Source organism: Falco naumanni, chromosome 10 (assembly GCF_017639655.2).
Source record: "Falco naumanni isolate bFalNau1 chromosome 10, bFalNau1.pat, whole genome shotgun sequence".
NCBI classification, from domain to species: domain Eukaryota; kingdom Metazoa; phylum Chordata; class Aves; order Falconiformes; family Falconidae; genus Falco; species Falco naumanni.
The window spans coordinates 7,414,742-7,436,027 of NC_054063.1; the positions used below are offsets into that span (position 1 = coordinate 7,414,742).

General features: G+C 42.0%; 1 protein-coding gene across 2 annotated transcripts; it reads right to left on the reverse strand.

Moving 5' to 3' along the window:
* Positions 1 to 1,548: 1,548 nt before the first annotated feature.
* On the reverse strand, positions 1,549 to 20,625 carry RIC3 (RIC3 acetylcholine receptor chaperone). Of its 2 annotated transcripts, none has more exons than XM_040608196.1 (6): positions 20,397 to 20,625; positions 12,882 to 13,105; positions 11,522 to 11,600; positions 9,342 to 9,435; positions 3,208 to 3,353; positions 1,549 to 2,108 (listed from the first exon to the last, which is right to left on the reverse strand). In XM_040608196.1, exons 1-6 carry the CDS (start codon positions 20,542 to 20,544, stop codon positions 1,615 to 1,617), a joined length of 1,185 nt encoding a protein of 394 aa, XP_040464130.1. In that variant the 5' UTR covers positions 20,545 to 20,625; the 3' UTR covers positions 1,549 to 1,614. The 2 variants fall into 2 exon arrangements, with proteins under 2 accessions (XP_040464130.1, XP_040464129.1); XM_040608195.1 differs by having other exon boundaries at positions 3,208 to 3,356.
* Positions 20,626 to 21,286: the final 661 nt, after the last annotated feature.

Below are 21,286 nucleotides of genomic sequence, written 5' to 3' on the forward strand. Positions count from 1 at the left end.
GCCACGTGTCCTCTCCCTCACACGCAGATGGGCAGCCACACACTGCTCTGGGACCTTGTGTTTCCAGGCATCCTTGGAACCTGAGGGCCTCGAAGCTCAGCAAATGGCGGGCCAGCTGCCAGGGTCCCCATGTTTACAGAGCCCAGAGCGAACAGCAGCGAGGCGGCTTGTGACACCAGAAGGCCACTGCAATGGGGACGCGTGTGGCCCAATATGGCTGTTCTGGGCGTTGGGGTCCTGTGGCCTGAAAGACGGTCTCATGTCAGAGAAGGAGGGGGGTCAGGGAGCTGAGGGCTCCTTTCCTGGGGATCACTCCTCTGTGCTCTTCTGCTGCCCCTGGGCACAGGGTCTGCCCTCCGCCTCCCCTCGTGCACCTGGGCTCCCCTGGACAAGATGGTGGCAGTGGTGTTCTAGGAGGGCTGGGGGTGCTCACTGACCGCCCCACTGACCTGGCTCCCAGGGGCTCGGAAGGGGAAAAGCACCCAGACACCCCACCGGTGCGAAAAGGAGGCATGGCCAGCTGCACAAGGTCTCCTAGCACTCCATAAAAAATTGCTCTTTCCAAGTGTTGCATGGGCCCTTCTCCCCCATCCCGAGCGTGGGGAGGTGCCGTCCCCGCTGCACGGAGTCCCAGGGAGAGGGGAGGAGAGGGTCTGGCATCCTTCAGGCCGCTGTGCTGGCACAACAGGAGGCGTCGGAGGCCACCAAAGGAGGTTTTGGGGGCCTGGAAGATGCAGGGTTTCTTTTCAGTCTGAGGTTCACCCTCGCTGTCTTCCCTACTTTTAAGGACAGACCTTCTTGCTGCTTTTGAGTTTTTTAATCCCCAGGGATATCTTTAGTCTTCTTCTCTGACACAAAGTACGGTTCAATTCCTGCACCCATCTGGGAGTTTCACCAAGATGTTTCACCGCAGCTATGGCAAAGACAAAGAACAACTCTAAACACTTCAGCCTTGCTCACGCTCTTTGTGGAGCACGACATAGATTAGGGTACTGGTGCCGCAGCATGGAGTAAGCTGGGCAGTGGGCTGGGGTAGCGTATGAATTCTGTGGATTGTAGCAACAACAGTTTCTTGGGTGTACAGCAGCAATGACGTGTCAGAGTCACGTGTGTGACTGCAGTCTGCTCTGCAGATCAGTTAACATTCAGGTAGGAGAAAGAAGGCATCCTTTTCCTCCAGCTTCCTGGTAATCTCATAACTATATAGGGATTGGATTAATTTTCATAACTAGTAGCACACAAATGTTTTTGAGAAAGATAGAAGAGACATTTGGTTAACTCTGGGATGACAAAGGGCAAAACTGAGGACTGTTTCTTCAGAATTATAAAGGAAAGAATCACAAATACCTGACCTGCATAATCTGCCCCAAGATACCAGTCTCCAAAAAGCAAGGACAAAGCGTTGCTGGCGACGTCATGGTAAGCCACGACAAGACTGGATGGAAGAGGACACTGGCTTCCAGTTCAGGTAGATGATGTGACTGATTTGGTACCACGGGAATGAAGCTGCTACAAGAAGATGAACACAGAGAAGTCTTCACTGGGAACTAAAACCACACAAATGACAGTTTATGACCTCTACATTCATTATCTAGGTAACATCTACTATTGTCCTTATTGCTCAAGTCCTTTTGTGTTGCGCTTTCTCAGTGTGCCTGTTTCATCTGAATCACTGGCCTTCTGCTTCTTCAGGACTGCATTTTCATCTTCCGACTCCACAGACAGGTCCTCTTGGGGTGACTCTTCTGCTTCGCTGCAGCTCTCGTTGTGGAATCCAGCATTCTCTGCTATAACAGCAGGATCATCACCCTGATAACAACAGCAGCACTCCTCGCTGCTTTGGCTATGATGAAGGTCCCCCCCCTCTTCGCTGATGCCAGTGACCTCGTCCTCTTTCTGCATTAAATCATGACCGCCCCTTCCCATGGTGAGATCCATTAGCAGCGTTTCATTGCACAGATGTTCCTCATCTTCTGTGCCCTCCATTCTTTCTGCCAGCTCTTCTGCAGAGGGCTGGCTCGGGTCAGGGTAATCTACAAGGATTGTGTCCTGTTTGCGCTTGAAGCAACCAGAATTGTCATAGACAGGATAGGTCTCTTCTGGATAACCTTAGGAATAAAGTGATACGCAGCTTGAAGTGTTATCAGAATTTAAAAGCAGTACTGACTTCAGTGGTGGATGCACAAGTTTGTTAGAACAGTTGTTTTTAGCACTGCCAGTATGAGTGTCATCTATTTAATGCCATGTAAATGTCACAGTATTAAATCCATAGCGAGAATGTGCAAAACATGACTTCTTGGGAGATAATGAGAAAACTCCACTTATTTTTAGGGAACCAGGATATCAACCCTGACTTTCAGGAGTGACTATCTTAGCCTTGCTGAAAGCTATGGCAGACTAACAGGTGAAAATCGCATGTCTTATATCTTTAAATAGATCCTTTTCTTTTTGTTTCTGCCTACAGACTGAGTGAAGACTTTCACTATAAACAGCATTATTTATGAAGCTGAAAAAAACAGGTATGTCAACGACTTTGTGCATTTCATTTTAGAAAATGCATCATGAACTTGACTTCAGAAAACAGAGCTTGAGGCCGCTGTTTATGCTTTAGGTTTTAGATCATTTTTGAAAGCTTCTTAAAGAGCGAGGAATTAAGTCTGCATTTAAAATTGTAATAGTGAGCAACTCAACTAGGATATCTTGAAAACACATTTATGTAACAAGTAAGCATCAAGTAACAAGGACATAAAAATAAAGAATTTTTAAAGGACAGGCTTCCTGCAGTTGGCTTTTATAACACTGGAGCAAAGAAAGAATGACTAATCAGTAGTAAAGTTATCCAAAACATATTGAATCTGATTTCCAAGGGGTTTATGATTTTGCATGAAATCTAGCTCAGCAAGGAAAGGGAAAAATAGAAACCTTCAGCAGCCAAGACCCAGCAGCAGATGGAGCATATGTGAATATTCATATGCCACTTTTGGCAGCAGATAGTGTAGTGTTTACACTAAAGGAAATGCTGGATGCTTCAAAATTTATGTTCTTTCTATTATGGTTGGAAAAACAAACCATCTCTTGGAAAGTTTTGAAAACTGACTTCTGAAAAGGAAGGATAAAGCTAACAACATTTTTTGAAAGGATCAGGAACTAAGTAATCCTTATTCAATTTTTCTCATCAGAGTAATGGTAAGAAAGGCTCTTGCTTACCTTCCCAATCCTCCATGTAAGGAGCTTCTTCAGCTTCCTTCTCAGGAGAGATGCCATCTATGAATTTTCCTTCCTTCATAACTCTAGTAATTTCTCGGAGTTGCTGAAGTAGCCTTTTTTCCTGGTCTGTTGTAACATTCTGAGTCCTGCTAGAAAATATTAGACACCAGTATTCAGTCCGCTATTATTACAGACTACTAACAGAGTTTGAATCCAACTGTTTGGTCCATCCCAGAAGCACTGTCTGAAGAATCCTGGCTGCAGTATGATCACTATAATCATCTACCTGCATGTGGTCTGCACTTCAGCTCAGTATAAAGGTTTATATCCATTTATATCCATTTATCCAGAAAGCCTGAAAATTTAAAACAGGTAAAGGAAGGCAGGTACAGCCAATGTGAGCGCAAGATGAAAGTGGCACACAAGCAAGAGTTGTGGTGCAAAAGACACTAGAGAAATTTAGGTGAGATTTAGAAGGTCATGCCTTGCTTGAAGCATTGTAAGAAAATGCAATTCAGAACCTATGCAACATTTAAAACAACTTGTGGGGCTGATCAAAACGTCTCACAAGACATTTGTCTCAAGAGTCTAATAGTCTCTTATTATGACCATTAAAGGTATTAAATTTTCAAGGCCTCATTAAGAAATTTCAGTTGCACAAATCACCATGTTATTATACCCTGTCAACAATGCTGCCTGGAGGGGAGCTGGGAGGAGAAACAGGAAGGAAGATTTAAAAATGAAAAGGTGTTACATTTAACGTGCCCTTTAGAATTAGAGGGAGAGTGGGAGAGGACCGAGATTTTTATCCAGTTAAAAGCTAACTCTAATTCTGACTGGTTCTACACTGCTGATTCTAGTAATTACTACTGCTTGGGTAATGCAATTACTTACTGTTGTAACATAACTGCTTCCAACAGATAAGATCATGTAGTTATTACATGTTATTTTCTCTGGAATAAACAGCCTCCTAAAAATCTAATGGACAAAAAAGGTGTATTCAGAGGGTGGTGATCTGAGCTCTACTACCTCAGCAGGTCAGAATAAGACAGACACTGGCTGTACCCGGGGGTTAAAACAGTTCTGACTGTTGTGCTTGTTTCATCTTGAGTTTCAAGGCGTTCTTGACCAGGTGTTTGATCTCTGCATAAATGCCAGCTCAAGGCTCTCAGGGGACTGAGGAACTACTCCAGTGCTTTTCAATCTTGCCACATTTTAAGCAGGACCTATTAATGCCCCTAGTTACTCAGAAAGGGTGGCCCTCAGCATGCACAGAATGCTGAACTGCAGGCGGTATGTGAAGTCAGACAGATGACCTCTGGTGATCTCCAGACCATCAGACAGACTATCTCCAGGCTTAGACAGCTAGCTGCTCAGTGGATCTTAGGGGTGAGATGGGAAGACGGGAGCAGGAAAGGTATCAATGACTTTGGAGTTAGGTGATCAGTATCTACCTAAACCTTGTTTCAGGCACCTGAATTCTCATAAGCGTGAAAACTTGCAGTGTCCATCTTCAGTTTTTCCTCTAACTGCCATGACTGCAGCAGCACTTCATTAGGCACTTTGTGCTACTCTACATATACGGGACTGATGCTCCACCAAAAGCAGCAGTCATACTGGTTTAAAGCCAAAGAGATTAGCATCATACTGCTGGTTTGTGCGATGGTGATCAAAGTGCTGACCCTGGGCTAGACTTTGTGCACAGCTGCACGCACAGCTGCCTGTAACTGAACTTAGCTCAGGAGCAGGCCCACTGGTTTCATTAGCAGCTAACCAGATTAATTTGCTTGACTGAGATCACAAGGCTAATCATCACTTCCCTGTCGTTCCCCTAAGGGGCACTTTGCCTCACAGTTTGAAAACCTGATACAGCCCCAATGCTATATGGAGGCCGCACCGAGTCCCCTCGAAGTTGCAGTGGCAGTTTGTTCCACAGAACAAGCGAAGGCATGAGACAGCATCTTCTCAAAAGCCTGGGCTATGCAGATTGTAGAATCTGAGATGTGAATTAAGAGGCACACAAAAAGAAATGGTTTCATCAGCTAGCTGCCTTTGACAGAAGCTGTAATAGACCTGCCAAACTAATCCTCCTTTTATAGACAAAAAGTGTATGTAATTTGAATATATATCATCTGGATGAAGACAGAGAGGCCTATCTGTTTAGCACAATGGGGAGATATGTTAGCTCAGATGATAGGATCAATCAACGCAGCTGCATCACTGTGGCATTTCATATAGGAAAATTCCTAATATGCTGGACACTCCCATTAGAAAGCACTACTGCCTTACTGCAACACAAGGGCTCTGTGTTTCAGAGCACTGCTCCTTCATGCACCTTGCTTAAAAGACATTTTCCCTCTAGAGAGAGAGAAACCAAAGCCCATGCACTATTTCTACTTCATTTAAGGCCTCCAGGAAGACTTACTGTAGAATGCTGGCAATGTGTAAAGACATCTGGCTGCCTGCATATGGGAGATTTACCAGAGTAAAATGCACTTATGAATACTAAGAGGACAACAGATGCAAAAGGTTTACAGTGTAAGAAAAGGTCATTATTTTTGCTCTGTGTGTTTGTACCTCCAACACACCTATTACTTTTCATAGTGGCAATGCTTATGTTTTGTAAAGTCCCAAAGTGCTCACTAAGAGGTAAAGTAAAGGTTTCTTATCCTTACACTGAGATGAGAACATTTCCCAAAGAGCTATCATGACTGCAGTGGAAATCCGTAATCTAACGTGGTATCTCAGACATGTCAACTGGTATTTTTTTGCTTCATAAACTTAAAAGAATCTCTCTCTATTAAATTGCAGGTATAGCCCAAAAATGGCACCCCACAGAGTACAGCCTCTCACTCACTCTCTCCTCCATATCACATTTGCTCAGTTTATGGTAAACACTTCAGTTTTTCCAGCTGACAGTCTGGTAAACAGGACTTTAAGAACAAATAATTGAGCTGCATTATTTCTCTCTCTAACCTAATTACCAGACATCAAGATTTTTTTTTTTACAAGAGCGTATTGTACAATACTCTCATTGAGAAAAATATTTACAAGTATTCTTCAATTTAAAGTGGCTTCAAAATGCCGTATTTTACAGACAGTGGTGAAAAGAATATGGGTAACAAAGACATCTGTGAGAATGGGTAGGGAAACCTTTTTTACCCATTATATGACTGTCCCAACATTGAAACACTCTGCTAAAAGCCTGGGAAAAAAGCAATATACGTGCTTTTAATGCAGAGAGCCCTATACAACCATTGATCAAGTCTTTATTTCTGAATCGTCACATTCCCAGCAAGGTTCCTCATCTCTGCTGACAGACGCTGGACTATGTTCAGGTCTAAATTTAGGAAGCAGAGATACTGAGGTCCCCCTCAGTGATGAGATGTGATGATAAATTACAAAACTGCATAATCTGAATTTATAACCTGTTGAAAAAAAGAGCTGGGAGGAGTGCTAGATTTTCTCAGAGCTATGAATCCTCATATCCTTAGGCACTATGTGCTTACCCATTTAAGTGTGTGCATTAGGTAACAATTATCTTTATCCATCTCTTAGTTTATGTTTGGTTATGTTGCTGAGGACCCAGACAGGTAGATCCTTCTTTCTCTTGCTTTCTCTACCTTGCTTCTAGTCCTTTCTAATACATGCCACAACCTACTAAAAGTATTTTTCTTGTACTTTCTGAAAGCTTTGCATTTCTGCAAGGGGCTTTCTGTACTTAAAACTGTAGCAATTCCAACTGGTACGCCAGTTTGGAAGGAGGTCTCCTTGGTTGGTTTGGAGGTTGGTCTTCAAACCTCATCAAAACAAAAGGGAATCCAAGTTTCTGCCTGCCTACCTTCTACAACACAGGGCAGGACAGTATTAGCTATCCCATCTGAGAAAACCAGCTAATAGTATTGAGAGATCTTCCAGCCTCACTTCACTCAAATGCTTTTGACAGAAAAAGAAATGAGCAGGACAAGCCACAGCAAGAAAACACATACACTTGCTACAGAAGAAAGCAGAATAAAATCATATAGCACACTATGTGTTATTCCTTTGAAAGAGGATTTCTTCCTATGGTATAGTATTATCTGAGAATAAACTGTCCTTCCAAACTTACCTGGATTTCAAAAGCAAAGTTTTTTTTGACAAAAATATACAAAATTAGAATGTCTTTGGATTCTAAGAATCTCCACCAGAAGGAGGAAGCCAGGATGAATCCTGGAGCAGTTCAGCCAGGAGAATGCTCCTGAAATATAGTGAGAGGACACCGAGCCATGAGCTCAGACCTCAGCACTATTACAAACACTGTGTGCTACAGTGATACATTGCTTTTTGTGACAATGCAAAATACATCCTTTGGTTTGTTTACTAATACTTCACTTGGCAGGCTGGGAGTCACTTTGCCACATCTAGCATAATGGGCCATGGTCTCACCTGGCGTCTTTCAGCATTAGTTTAATTTTGATACGGGTTGTTTCTTTCTCTGCCTTTTCTGTTTTAAGGATTTCTGTTTAAGTGCATGTTAATAAATGGTGCTCAAGTAAATTTGTTCTCTTCCTCTTTCCTTTTTATTTAAATCTATCAACATCCAGATCGAATAAGCCTAGCACTGTATTCCGTACTTTAATCACACTTTCTAATCATACATTTTGTTTTAAGACATTCATCCAGTATTACTGAACTTAAGAGTATCACAGTGTAGATTAAGAAAGCTTCAAAGTCTGTGTGTATTTGAAAAACAGTTATTTACTCCATCTAGAGGTACTCTTCCCCTTCTCTTTAGAGGCTACATATAAAATTCTGTATTAGATTCATATTCTGATTTCCCCTGAGGCCTTTAGATCCATCTATATAAATAGTTTGGTTGAACAAAGAAGGGAAGTTCTACTAAATAGAGGCTCTGAGCCAGTAACACAGAGTGGAACAAATACTGGATCAGACCCTAAATCCATTTTCTCAGCAAAAAAATATCCTATCCTGAGTGTCAGCACAGTATCTGGGCAGCTCATAAGCCTATTTCTGGCAGCTTAAAGCTATGCATAGAGCACTGTGTTAGCTCTACAAAACAGAGGTGAGTAATAGCCAAAATAGTATCCTTCTGTTTCACGAACTTAAGCAGGGCAGCTTAGGGGTTCTCCTGCTGGAGCCTGGCCTAACGCAGGCAAGGCTGGCACCTTGTCTTGCTGAGATGAGTGCAGCCGCAATACAGGGCAGGTGCAACGTGGGAAAACTGTACACTCAAAGAGAATGTGGTTTGAAGCTGAAATGAACATAAGGTGCACGTTTGGCACAGAACTGTTCCTGCAGAATGGGTTAAAACAAGCACAGGCTGGTCCAGACAAAGTTAACATGCGTTTCAACCTCAACAGCTATCTTTTTTGCTTGCAAACATCATTTCAACGTTCATGGTATTTAAATTTTCAAACACTGCAGTTACACATTATCCTATTGGTGTCTTGTTACACTCCTTCTGAAAAACATATAGACCAGAGTTTCTTTATAATGTAGAATAGCGATCTCAGATTTATAGCAAACATTAACAAACATAATATTTTTTTAAATCCTGATTTTGCAACTCTTTTTTTACTTTTATATTTAGAAGCAAATGCATGGATTTACTGGTTACAAGGTGGAACTAAGTTATGGAATCAGATTATTATACAAATCTGCCCTTAAAAAAGTATTTTATGGATATTCTAACAGGCATTTCCATAGATTATAAGAGCACTTCCATTTAGAAAAATAATCCATAGAACTGGAAAATAACATAAAACAAATGGCTTGCTTAGGCATCATTCAGAATACTACTTTGGTCACGTAAGCCAGGTTGTTTCATATACTTTAAATGTAGACATTTTATTTTCTGTTTACACAGACCTGTCATTATCTTCCAAATAACACACTGTACAAAGGGGGAGGGGAGGGACAGCTGCTTTTCTGTTTAAGAAAAATGATGTTGGAAAAAATTATTTTGAAAACAGATGCTGGAAAGACAAAAATGGCAGAACAACAAGTGTGATGTGTAAAATCAAATCCCTACAATGTGAAATAGCAATCAAAATGCTATTTTAATATAGCCAATGTAAGTTTAATTTCTAATCAGAGCAGAATCTCTCCTTAAAATGCTGTAATTTGAAACATACCTGTCATAGTTAGGTCCCACTCTGTTGATTAATTTTTCCATAGCTTCTTCGGTCTCTCTCAGTTTTTCCTGGAGTTGAGTGAGCTCATAGTCAGCTGTAAAGCGAACAAAATCCCAAGATCTGTCAGTAGGAGCTTTGAAAATGTATCATGATCACAGGTAGCATATGCTGCACCAAACCAAACTGGCTGTGAGGAAACTAACACATGCAGCTTAAAGAGTTCTACCTACTTTTCCTGGTATAAGAAGGTGAAGACTATTGCCAATGGTAATAAGCCACACAGAAAGCACTTTCTTTCAATGGCTCCCGAGCAACCTCCCAACACACGGAGTGAGTAGGCCACTGTAAATGCCATGGAGATTAAAATTAGGGAGAAGAAAATATCTTTTGGAATTTCCCTGTTAAGTCTTTCGAAAAAAAGACAAAGGGGCACCTGAGCATTTTCTAACGAGTCTAAGTTTGAGAAACTGTACCTTTATCAAAAAGAATAAAATTCATGGGCCTGATGGCATCCAACCCTGCACAGGTGTGCCAGAGTAGGCAGTGAGGGCTAACAGTCTGCCAGGCTTACCAGGATGAACAACAGCTAGCCACACAGTGTCTGTCTGGAGAGAAAAGCACAGTATTCCCATGGGTGCACTTTTTTCAAAAAATGTGTCAATAGTGCAACAGTAGACACACATGCATATGTGCAGGAACACCCGTATTGGCGTTAATTCAGCCAGAAGTGTTAACTGTAAAGATGCAACAGCATGTATGTCAACAAAAATGCTTGAGTTCCTTGTTTGGCTTTTGTAGCTCATGCTCAAAATTCTATTGCTGAGACTTCATTGTTCCCCACTGCCGGAAAAAAATGAAACCAGCCCGGGTTAGTTAAATACTCAGCTGCTAAGTGCACACGCATTTAAGCAGCACAAAGGCACAATGGAACTCCAACATAGCAGGAATGGAGAAAGCCATCCACAAACATCCTGCCTTTAGAAAGATCTCTATTCTGCAGAGAATGTCATTACTTACTTAATCACTGATGTCATTATTTTGCATGTCTGAGACTTTAAAAATAGAGAAAGGGAAACTGGCAAAGAGAAAGGAAATTACTTCCTCCAAGTCACTATGTAAGTGGTGACTCAGTTTTCAGGTTCCTAGCCCAGTGACTTGTCCCTTGCTCTGCTACAGCTTGCCGTGAATCCTTTGGGAATACAAAGAGCTCTAGAAAAAGGCAGAGTAATTTCCAGTTCTTCGGGTTACAATGACGGTAAATGTTTAACTTACTGCGAAGTTAGTTTCTCTTGCCAACCATTAGAGAAAAAAAATACAATTATCGTTGCTAATAAATTGCACAAAATTGCCAGGCACAATGCAGTGCAAGTACACTGAAAATACAATCTACAGCACTGAGTACATTAGGTATTCCTAATATATGCATTAATGTCAAGATAATTACAGATATGTTAAGAGAATTATCTTACTGCCAGCACTTTCTGTAAAGCCCTAAGTACTTTTCTTTCCTTTTACAATTTAGCCAGCTAAACACAACACATTTAAATAATATTATGGTAACTACCCATCTGATCTTAAATAGTAAGCTTATGAATTTATCTAACAAATGTCTACAAATAGTTGGATCTATCCCACCGATGCTTAGGTAAAATCAAAATAACATTTCAGAATACTCTTTGCTTACTTTATTGCACTCATGAAACCTTTAAGCATTGCAAAAAGAGAAGGGAAAAAGCAGGGAAGTGTCTGGTGATGGCGAAGAATTCACAAATTCAAAAAAATTAAGCTAGCTTTTAATATCTTTATATACTATTACTAGAATATTACCGATTATAGAATAATTATAGATGGACATCCTATTACCCATTTTTAATCATTAGCTACATAGCTTTTCAGCAAATCCGTGCAGTTAATTCAGTGAACCTCATGAAAAGCCATTGCTTCCAGCAGGGCTTGGGATCAGGCTACTATCGCAGAGTCTCATTAGCTGAATAAGATTAGAAAGAGACTGTGCAGTAATTCACTTTAATTCTTGCTCACTCCAACACAGAAGCTTCTGGCTTGCTCTTTACAGGGGGTGACAGCAGCTTTACAGTGTGCCCAGAACCTGCAGAACCCAATTTGACCATGCGTCTACAGAGTCAGCAGCTACACAGATAGAACTCAGAAGTCATACTCACTGATCTTCCTCTTCATGTTTCCAGGTGCAGCAGTAGGGCATTTCCGCTCTCCAGCAGCAGTTTTTCCCTTGGAAGCCAGCTGATGAGTGAAAAAAAGATGACCTTTCTATGAGTTACTACAATAGTAGTATGTAAGCCCCAAAGGCAACAGAAAAAATGATAGAAAACTAAAATATGCCAGAAAGTAACCATGGAAAAGCACGCCCAGCAGCAAAACCAGACAACCATGAAAGATGCCTGGGAGATCTTGCCAGCTGAAAATTCCTGAAAGACACCTGGCACAAATGATATTTTTAAGCATAGTGAAAGCATAACTCATCAAGAATAATTTCATTTTAGAATGTTTATCTGTTCCACTCTCCCTGCATATAGGATTGAAAAAAATGCATCGGGCAATTATTGTGAAATAAAGAAAAGGTTCTGAAGGAATTATATGTGACCCTGCTTGCCCCTCTTGCAACGCTTTCTGCCACTATTCCTTACCAACTTTGTACCTGCAGCAACGATAGCAGCTGGCTCTGTAAGGAAGCTGCAGGCTCTCCGTTTCTTTTGCCTTCTCTGTGTTTGACCAGTTCAGTCAATTCACTATGTTCTTGCCTGTCTCTATCCAGAGCAGGCTCAACTGTCTGGACACCGCTCAGTCTGGATTCAGTCCCCCACTCAAAGGAAAAAGCATCTGCACAAGTCCCCTTGTCCCTCCTCCCATACAGCTGACTGTCATCCCCTACATGCAAGTCACATCTGTGTAACAAAAAGCTATGCGGAGTTCAAACCATGTGTGAAACACTGGAGAGGAATTTGGACTGTGCTTTTTCAAACTAGCTTTCAACCAGTTCCTCAGCTGGGGTAGTTCCAGCCTAGTCAATAAAGCCTTACAAACTCCCATTCTCCAACAACGTGGTGCTTTTGTTCCAGAAGCTAAGCTGTAACTGTTCTCTCTCTCCCACTTTAAATGCATAACACAATATGTGACATGAACAGTATACATAATATGTAGTCATACATAATAGAAAAGAATACTATATGTACATTCAAAATTAACCTAACATTGTTCTAGACATACCCATCTTCCAGGGGGAAAAGAAAACCCTTAAAAAAAACTCTAAGAGGTCAGAGGCCAATATAGGATGGCAGCAACCCATCCCTGCATTCTTAGCCACAGTCTTCGCAAAAAACACAGGATACACCAAACTTTGAACCACCAGTCAAAGGTCCAGCATAAGCATAACATAATAATAATATGTTACTAAGCATAAAATAACAGTTGAAATGGAGCCAGGTACAGAAATGGGACTATCATTTCTGTTTTGAGTTTTTTTAGCTGTTATTTTCCTGACTTTGCTATTTATGTTGGTCTTACCTTAAATAAAATGTACAGGATATATAAGAAGATGCCAAATCCATATATAGGGATAATCTGCCCCACAAGACCTCTTCCAGTTCCACCAGTGCTTCCACCACCACCTCCACCTGCCTTGGCTTTGGCAACTGCTTCAGCAAGGTGAGACCTTGGAAAATGAGGGGCAGCTCGGCTGTCAGGAGTGGCCTGGTAATGCATCCTCGGTGGAAAGCGATTCAGCTTCCCTGAAAAAAAACCCATAACCATTATTTTTCTTCCATTACTTTTCACCTTTTTACATGCAGCCTAAAACTGCAGCAGATACAGTTGACCTATTTTTCCTACTTTTAAATGCACCACCAGTGATGAGTAAAATAACGTGTAAATACTATGTCTGTAAACTCAGTCCTCAGATTAGGACTGAGTTTACAGATACCTATGCAGTGCTAGGACTTAGGTATGCACAATTACTCTCTTGATTTCAAGAAGAGCTGGCAGGGTAATTAACAAAACACAGATTTTAACAGGTATATATACTTGTCTAAAGACCCTATGAATCAGCATCCCTAACAGGATGAAAACCCGAACTTTTACTTCCAGTTCTCTTCACAAAAAAATCCCAACAACATACCAGTTTACTGCTGCCAGCCTGATATTTCAATATTACACAGAGGCACGTTAATGCATGAACCACTATCCATCTAACATCCTGATACATGACTGCAGTGTTTGCACAATAGAGATTTTTGGCTGCTGCTGTAAGAAATAGTATTTTACCTGATTTTATCAAATGGGTTATGAAAGATAAAGAAAAGTGGTGGCACCTCAAACTGTTCTTCTTAAAAGGTGTTAAGTAAAGCAATAGAAAACAGGAGATTGAATATAGCTTGGGACATACCTTCTTCGGCATTTCAGAGGGGGAAGAAAGGGTCTCAAGCCTTGGAAGAGGGAAGGATAATTTAAAACAAGAAAGGGGAGTGAGCATAAATAGATGCAGGGATGCTAGAGTAAGACTGCAGAGAGCCTGAATCCGTGCTGCGGACAATTTCATTCAACTGGAAGGCTCCAGAATCTCGATAGATCTAAGCTCATGCATTATTCTATTTTCTTGCTGCCATCAATTCAACAACTTTGCCATGAAATTCACTATTTTACTCCTCTGTGTACTCGACATCCTGCTTTCTATCTCCATAACCAGCTTGGACTTGCACCTGTACTCCCTTCCACTGACTGGAACTGAACAGAATTACTCAGCTACTCTGCCACCGAGTCTGGCAATGGGAGACATTGGATGGAAGCACCAGAGATGGGGACTGCCAGGCCAGGCTGCAGCTCACGCCCGATGCCAGCTGCAGAACTCCCCCTCCCTGGCACGCAGCAGGAATGCTGGGCAGCCTGGACACTGCTCACTGGCGCTGGGGCAGGTTACATGCACTTGAATCAAGCAAATGAAAAACAGGTTTGAAATAGCATTGAAAATAACTAACTTTATTTCTGTGATTACCCAGCTGCAAATATTTTTATGAGAAGCAAGACGAGAAAATCAGATTAAATTAACATTTGCTCTTGCTAGGAAACACCATCATAGGCAGCTAAATTCCCGAGCACAGAAAATTACAGTAAATGCATGTTAGGAAGTGATACCAACAATTTGTGAAGTTCTAATATTAAAAACACATTTTTCTTGCAGGTGATGGCATACATTCTTTGAGTGCTGCAGGCTCTAGTGAAACTGCCCACTTATACCACCACTGACCAAAACCACTCTCAGATTAGCTCAGGCTTAACTTTGAGGAAGCTGTTTTCATGCACCTTTAGTGAATTATTCAAATTCTGTGATGGAAAGCATAGCTATTTACCAGAAAGTCCCACTGCTCCAGCAGGAATGCCCTGTAGCAGTAGGTCACTGTGGAAACAAGTGTGATGTGTAGAGAGCAGTATCACTGCCGTGGGGATGAAACAGCAGGGTAGATAAACCTTTGTAAAACATCTTACACTCTTGCCAATATTCTTTATGAAAAAAAAAAAGAGGTGAAGCAAGCAGAAAATAATTGACAAAGGTGAAACTGTATTTAAAGGGAACAGTTCTCTAAATGATCCACAAGGCCTTGTTTGTGCTTTAAAAGAATCAATTCAATTAAAGATAATCAGGCCAAGGGGATACATACTAGTCATTTCATCATGAAAATAATTTTAAAGGGTATTTTCATGGCTCTTGCTTCTAAATCTTCCCTGTTTATTTTTAAACTTTTACAATTATTTCCTTATAAAAATATAATTTTCCATAGCTTTTTATAGCAAATGTACTGCAAGTTATAGAGGAAATTGATGGCACAAGCAACTTAAAAGCAACATATGCACACAGCTGTCAAATACACAGTATATAAATGGAAAGGCACAGCAATTCAGGTGCCACTGTCAACTGAACAAGATACCTTCTGCTACTGCAAACCCCAACACCCTCGCACACGCACTGGTAGGTGACGTGACTGGATTCCACATTTCCAGGGATGAAACACCACTTTCCAATGGAGATGACAACATATTCTCCACCAATAAAATCAAGTGATGCTTCTACACGAGCACAGAATAGCACATGTCAGCCCTTGTTTGCTGCACCATCCGGTTGCCAGTGCTGATGGTCAGTACTTCAACAGGAGATTTTCCATGCTGTGGGCAGCACAGACAGCTAACCTCCATTTAGCTTTGAAGGGTGCCACAGTGCTGCTCTGCTCTTGAAAGTTTCCCAACTCCCCTGGGACAGCCCAAGGGCTGCGTTCACACAGATCTGACAGCTGCACGTCCTAACTCCACCAAATACACCCTACCTGGCTCTGCAATCTTTTTACCCAAGGTTTACTCAACATATTTAACAGTTTGTTAGTTTTAATGCTTCAAATCAACTTTGCAAACCCGCTACAGGGCAAGCAGAGCACATTTTGCCTAATCCTGTCCCTTCAGTAGTCCAAAAACTTAATTATGCCCCAGGTAATGTTTGTGTTGTTTAAGAGACTGTAGGTTTTTGAATGTAGATGAAGCCCTTAATAGCAGTATCACGTTAGAATTATTGTGGATTTTTTAATCTTTTAACAATATTAACACTGAACTGAAAAAAGCAGATCTTAAAAAGTGTATCTACATACTTTATACTGTATAGCACACCTATATATATAGAACACACCTCTATATAATAGAACAGCCAACCAGCTGATGATATTCAGACCATCCAAATATCTTTTTCCCAAGAAAGCTGTTACGTGCTCTACCTAATGGGGTTTCGGAATTGCTACTAAGTCCAACCTGACTATTTATAAAGTGTTTTAGACTTCAAGCTATTGTACAATTCAGCAAATCTTAGTCTAGATAGTATGTCTTCCTGCAACATCTGACCAGCTGTAAAATGCTGGGATACATACATGTATCATAAAAAACCAAAAGTTTGACATACAGTACATATGGGCTGTTGCTACCTAAGTTTGCACTGCATTCATCAGGAGACCTATGATACATGACTTCATTTATAAAATGTGCATGCTCTTCAGATCCCAGGAAGCGTAGGAGAAGGGTTACAGACAGGCAATGGCAGTCTGGGAAGCATGTGACTTGCCCAAGTTGACAGCAAAGCAAAGTATGCTGTTCTCGCCGCTCCTCAAATCTCAAAGCTGCTCCTCAGGGGCACAGCACCCACAGCTCTGCTCATGCTCTGCAGAAGGCACTTCGCCTTTTTTCTATGCTTGTATCCCAAAACCATGGTTACACTACATTGGTTTGGAAATGCTAAGATTAAATGTGGGTTTTTTCCAAGTTAGACAGTTCCTATTCCTTATTGTGCATGCAAAACCAACCAACCAAAAAAATACAGCCAAAGAACAAACCAGCTAGATGTTTTGCAAAAGCTTTAACTGAAAGAACACATGCCAGTGTGATATGGAACTATCCTCCTGCCTCAGCAATGCAAATTCCCGTCCTCAAACCTGTCTTCAAACTGTACCCCAACTCCCATGTTTACAGGTGCTTAAGTGCCCCTAAGCATTTGAAGATGACTTTAAACAACTTCAGCCCTGCTCAGCTGTGTATTTTCATAAAACATTTATCTTCGTGCTCTCTCTCTCTCTCGGGGCAATGAGATTAATTGGCCAAAGGTTTCTAAAGCTGCAAGTGCCAACACACAGAAAGACACACAGACTCCATGATAAAGTAACCTGATCTCTAGATGGGAAGTGTCCTTGGTTTTCTTGCATAGTCTCCTTGTTTGGTGTAATAGCTTAGAATAATCCATACAGAAACTGTTTTCTTGACATTTAATCTAAATTCTCTTTCAAGCCACTCTACCATATCTGCTGCTATTCCATAACACCCTCTAATTTCCCCAACACCTCTGTTCACAGAAAGCCCAAGTAATTAATCCTTTTTTATAACACTACACGGTCACATTCAGTTCATTTTCGAGGTCACTCTCCATTTCAGTATTACACACTATCACGACAACGACATTTAAGATTTTTTACATGTGCAGTGATTTATATTTTTCTTTCCTAAATCTGTGTAGAAATACTTCTCATCCTGGCAGACAGTGAAACATCAAGATGTACTAGACAAACAGTATGCATTCATTTAGTTCTTGCTCTTTTACTGACATTTACAAAATAGCTCTAGCTGGGTTCTTAACAACGCAGCTTTAGAAATCCACCCTAAAAAAAAGGTTAGAAGGAATAACAGTTTTGAAATCCTTACTTTAAACCAGTGCACAGGTGTTTTTAATGGACACAGTCAAATGCCTGAACATTTCTGATTAAATACTGCAGGTGGGAGGTTAAAAAGGAAAACACAAAACCTACCCAAAACAGAAACATCTTAATTTTCTTCAGTAAGGACACCTGCAAGCATCTGATGTGCACATTGCACAAATCCAAGCTGGGCAGAGACGTCACCTGAACACTCCTGTATTTCTCCTGTAAAACTGATGCAACTTGATTGTTCTTACTGCAGAATATACACCTATTGTCATGGAGCTGTAAGGTTTTTCTTAAACTACCAACTTAGAGAGTAGCTTTATGAAATGCATGGCATATATTTATGAACAATAGACTTAAAATTAATTTTTAAACTGCTAGTACCTCTTTTTTCCTCTTTTCAAAAATATTTAAAAAAAAAAATTCTAAAGCCTGTCCATGAAGTAAACTAGAAATGTGATACATTCATAGTAAATTCTTTAAGTAAGTTTTTTCATACACATTAAACTGTTTCTGTGAAAAAGAACTCCGTCTGAAAGATATTAAATTCTACAGGGCTATGCATACCATTTTCCTGGAAGAGACCTCTGAAAATGGCTTTATTAGAGAAAGCACCATCCCCATGCTTAAAGCCTGTTTCAATAAAAAGTCTTCTGCTAACAATGAGTTCTAACAAATGGTAGTAAACTTTAAGACTGTTTTATTCAGAGGCATTTTGCCCCCAAGACTACAATAAGCACTTTATTAACTTCAAGAATGACATGATTACTTCAAGCCTCTGAAACTTCTGTCAGGTAACTGCAGTTATCAGTTCACTGAAGAAGATGACTAATGACAGAGATATGAGTTGAACTGTTCCATCAAGATTTATTCTTCCAATAAAAAAATAACTTCAGGTGAAATAAAGTTTGGTCTACAGAGCAGGTGTAATGAAATTCTTGCTATCAAATTGAAAATATGGACTGTAAATTCTCATCTGAAATGGATCATCTGAGGTGAGGTATTACATCCAAAGCCAAAGACAGGTGCTTGGGGGCAACAGAGGAGCATGCTGAGTGCTCGCTCTGCACCAGGCACACACTAACTTGTACTGTACTGGCATCTCCTGCAGGATGATGGAAAGAGCATACCACACATCGATGATGGAAAGAGTATTTATATTACCTATTTTAACTGTTGCTGTGATTAGTCAACTTATGACAGCACTGCTTAAAGCAGGCTGTGCTAGAACAGATAGGAGCATCATTCATCAGACAGGTATCACTGAAAATAATTTGGGGGCAAGTTTTTTGTTGGGTTTTTTTTAAAAAAACACCTAATTTTTCTGTCAGATCAATTCAATCCAGTCCATCCTGCAGCCAAAGAAAGAAGCACCAGAACATCAACTGACAACTGCCTAAGACCGCGCTGCTGTGGGAAAAGTTTGTCAAATACCCATCATCTGACGTCACCATGGGATCAGTCAGGAGGTGCACAGGTACCACCTCACAGAGAGCCTGCTCCCATCCCTGCTTCAGGCAGGTGACTCCACAGACCGAAATGAACCCCCGCAACCATCTGCTGGGGGCCTTTGCAGGGCCCAGCACCATGCCCTGTACTGCTCTTTATGTGCTACCAAAAAAAAAAAAAAAAAAAAAAAAAAAAAAATCAGTGACCATTCAGGTTTTCAGTATTAAGAAATTCTGCAATTAAACTGTAAACCTGTAGATCTACAGTGCTGAAGAACCTATATTCAAGTTTCTTAAAGACTAAGAATACACACAGTAACCACGAAAGGGCAGCCACAGTAGTCATAGATTTCAGTTCAACATTAAGATTCTTTCAGCAGTAACTTTAGCCTAAATGTCCTTAAAAACCCCCGGTAAATGAAATCAACATCACCCAAGCATACGGTCACGTAAGAACCAGCCGCCTGAAGGATACATAAGATAAAGTCACTGAACATGAGTGCCTGTGGGACAGCATCCAGCACAACCTCAGAGTTCTCTGCCTCACCCCCACCTTGCAGGCAGCCCTGGGCAAAACTTCTCTGCCAAGTGCTAGGGCTATGATACTAGTTACTTTCCTGAGGTGCCCTGCAGAGAAAACCAACAGTAAAAGGCAACGGGCATAAAAAGAACGAGAGATGCTTCCATGCACCCATTCCTCTAGAATTTAAGAGGCAGCACCCAGAGTGGGAGGGTGAGAAGGGCACAGCTCCAGGCTCTGAACACACCATCACGGGGCACACACATCACCAGGAAAGGGGCATGAAAGCCAACTTTAAAATACGGTAGTAGGAAACTAAACAATGAAGATGATTCAAAACAACTTTTATTTCATACACCACAACAAAAGCATACAGAAAATAATAAAATAAGAAAGCTTTCAAATAAAAAGTGATGTCACAATGAAGGAAGAAAAAGTGGTATGAGTATTTATCTTTTCAGTAGCTTTAGTACCTCACATTAAAAAAAAATAAAATGAAACGTGGCAGATTTGAAACTAGGGTTTTTTGGAGGGAAAATAAAAAGAGCGAGAAGAGCGAACTCAGCCCTTGGCGCCACAGGCCGCTGAGGAGAGCGGGGGAGGGGCACACAGGCCAGGCCCGCCGGCAGCGGTGCCCCCCAGAGCCGCCCCGCCGCGCAGCCCAGGCCCGCTCACCCCCGGCGGCGGCACCCCCCGCCACCCACCCCGCCCGGCCCCCGGGCCGCAGCCGGAACGCGGCGGGCCGGGCTGGGGGCGCTGGCGGCGGGGAGCCGGGAGCCGCCCGCCCTCGCCTCAGCGCAGCCGCCCGCCGGCGGGGCCCGCCGCGGCCTCTTACCCTCGGGCGGCGCGGGCGCTGCGAACGGCGCGGCCCCGGGCTCCTGCCTGCCGCCGCCCCGGGACAGGAAGGTCCGCGGCAGGAGGAGGGAGACGCAGAGCACCAGGCAGGACACCATGGCCACCCTGCAGCACGTCGAGTACGCCATGGCGGCGGCGGGACCGCCACCGCGCCGCCACCGCGCCGTTAGGCTGGGCGCAGGCGCGCGCAGGCGCCGGGCGCGCGCGGCAGCCGGAGGGAGGCGAGGGGCGGGAGGGGGGCGGGGGGCTGGTCCCTACGGACGGGGGCGCGACCCTGTTACAGATTTGCTACAATCATTTTAATAGAAATATAGAGGAATAAGAAATATATTCTGATGAAACTAGTAGTTGCACAACAAAAGCTGCTATGAAATCCTCTGTACAGCCCTGTACCAAGGCTAAGAACTTATATTTGCTCAAAGAATGTAGGCATAGTAATTAGGTCACGTAACCATAGTTTGAAAGACATAATTAATGAAATAACTGATGAAAGAAGGAGTCTGTTTCTCTTTCTTTAACTTTCTCTAACAAGGGGCCTGTTTATGAGTTATCTAGATGGAGTGACTAAAAGAAACAAGAAGAAACAGATGGTCGACAAGGACATAAAATAGCTCAGACCGCTAAGAACACCTCAAACTTGCAAGACCATCACATACCAGGCAAAAGGTGAAAAGTACACCATGAGGAAGACCTACAGCCTTCCTGCCCACGTCCTGAAGACCCCTGCCCACAATTCTTGGAAGGGTTTGCGCAGGCACGAAGGACTGATAAGCTGATTAACATAGGAAGCAAGAGTATGTTAATGATTTTCGGGAAATACTATGTTTGTGCATGAATACTTAATGAATATGTATGAATAAGTTCTATATG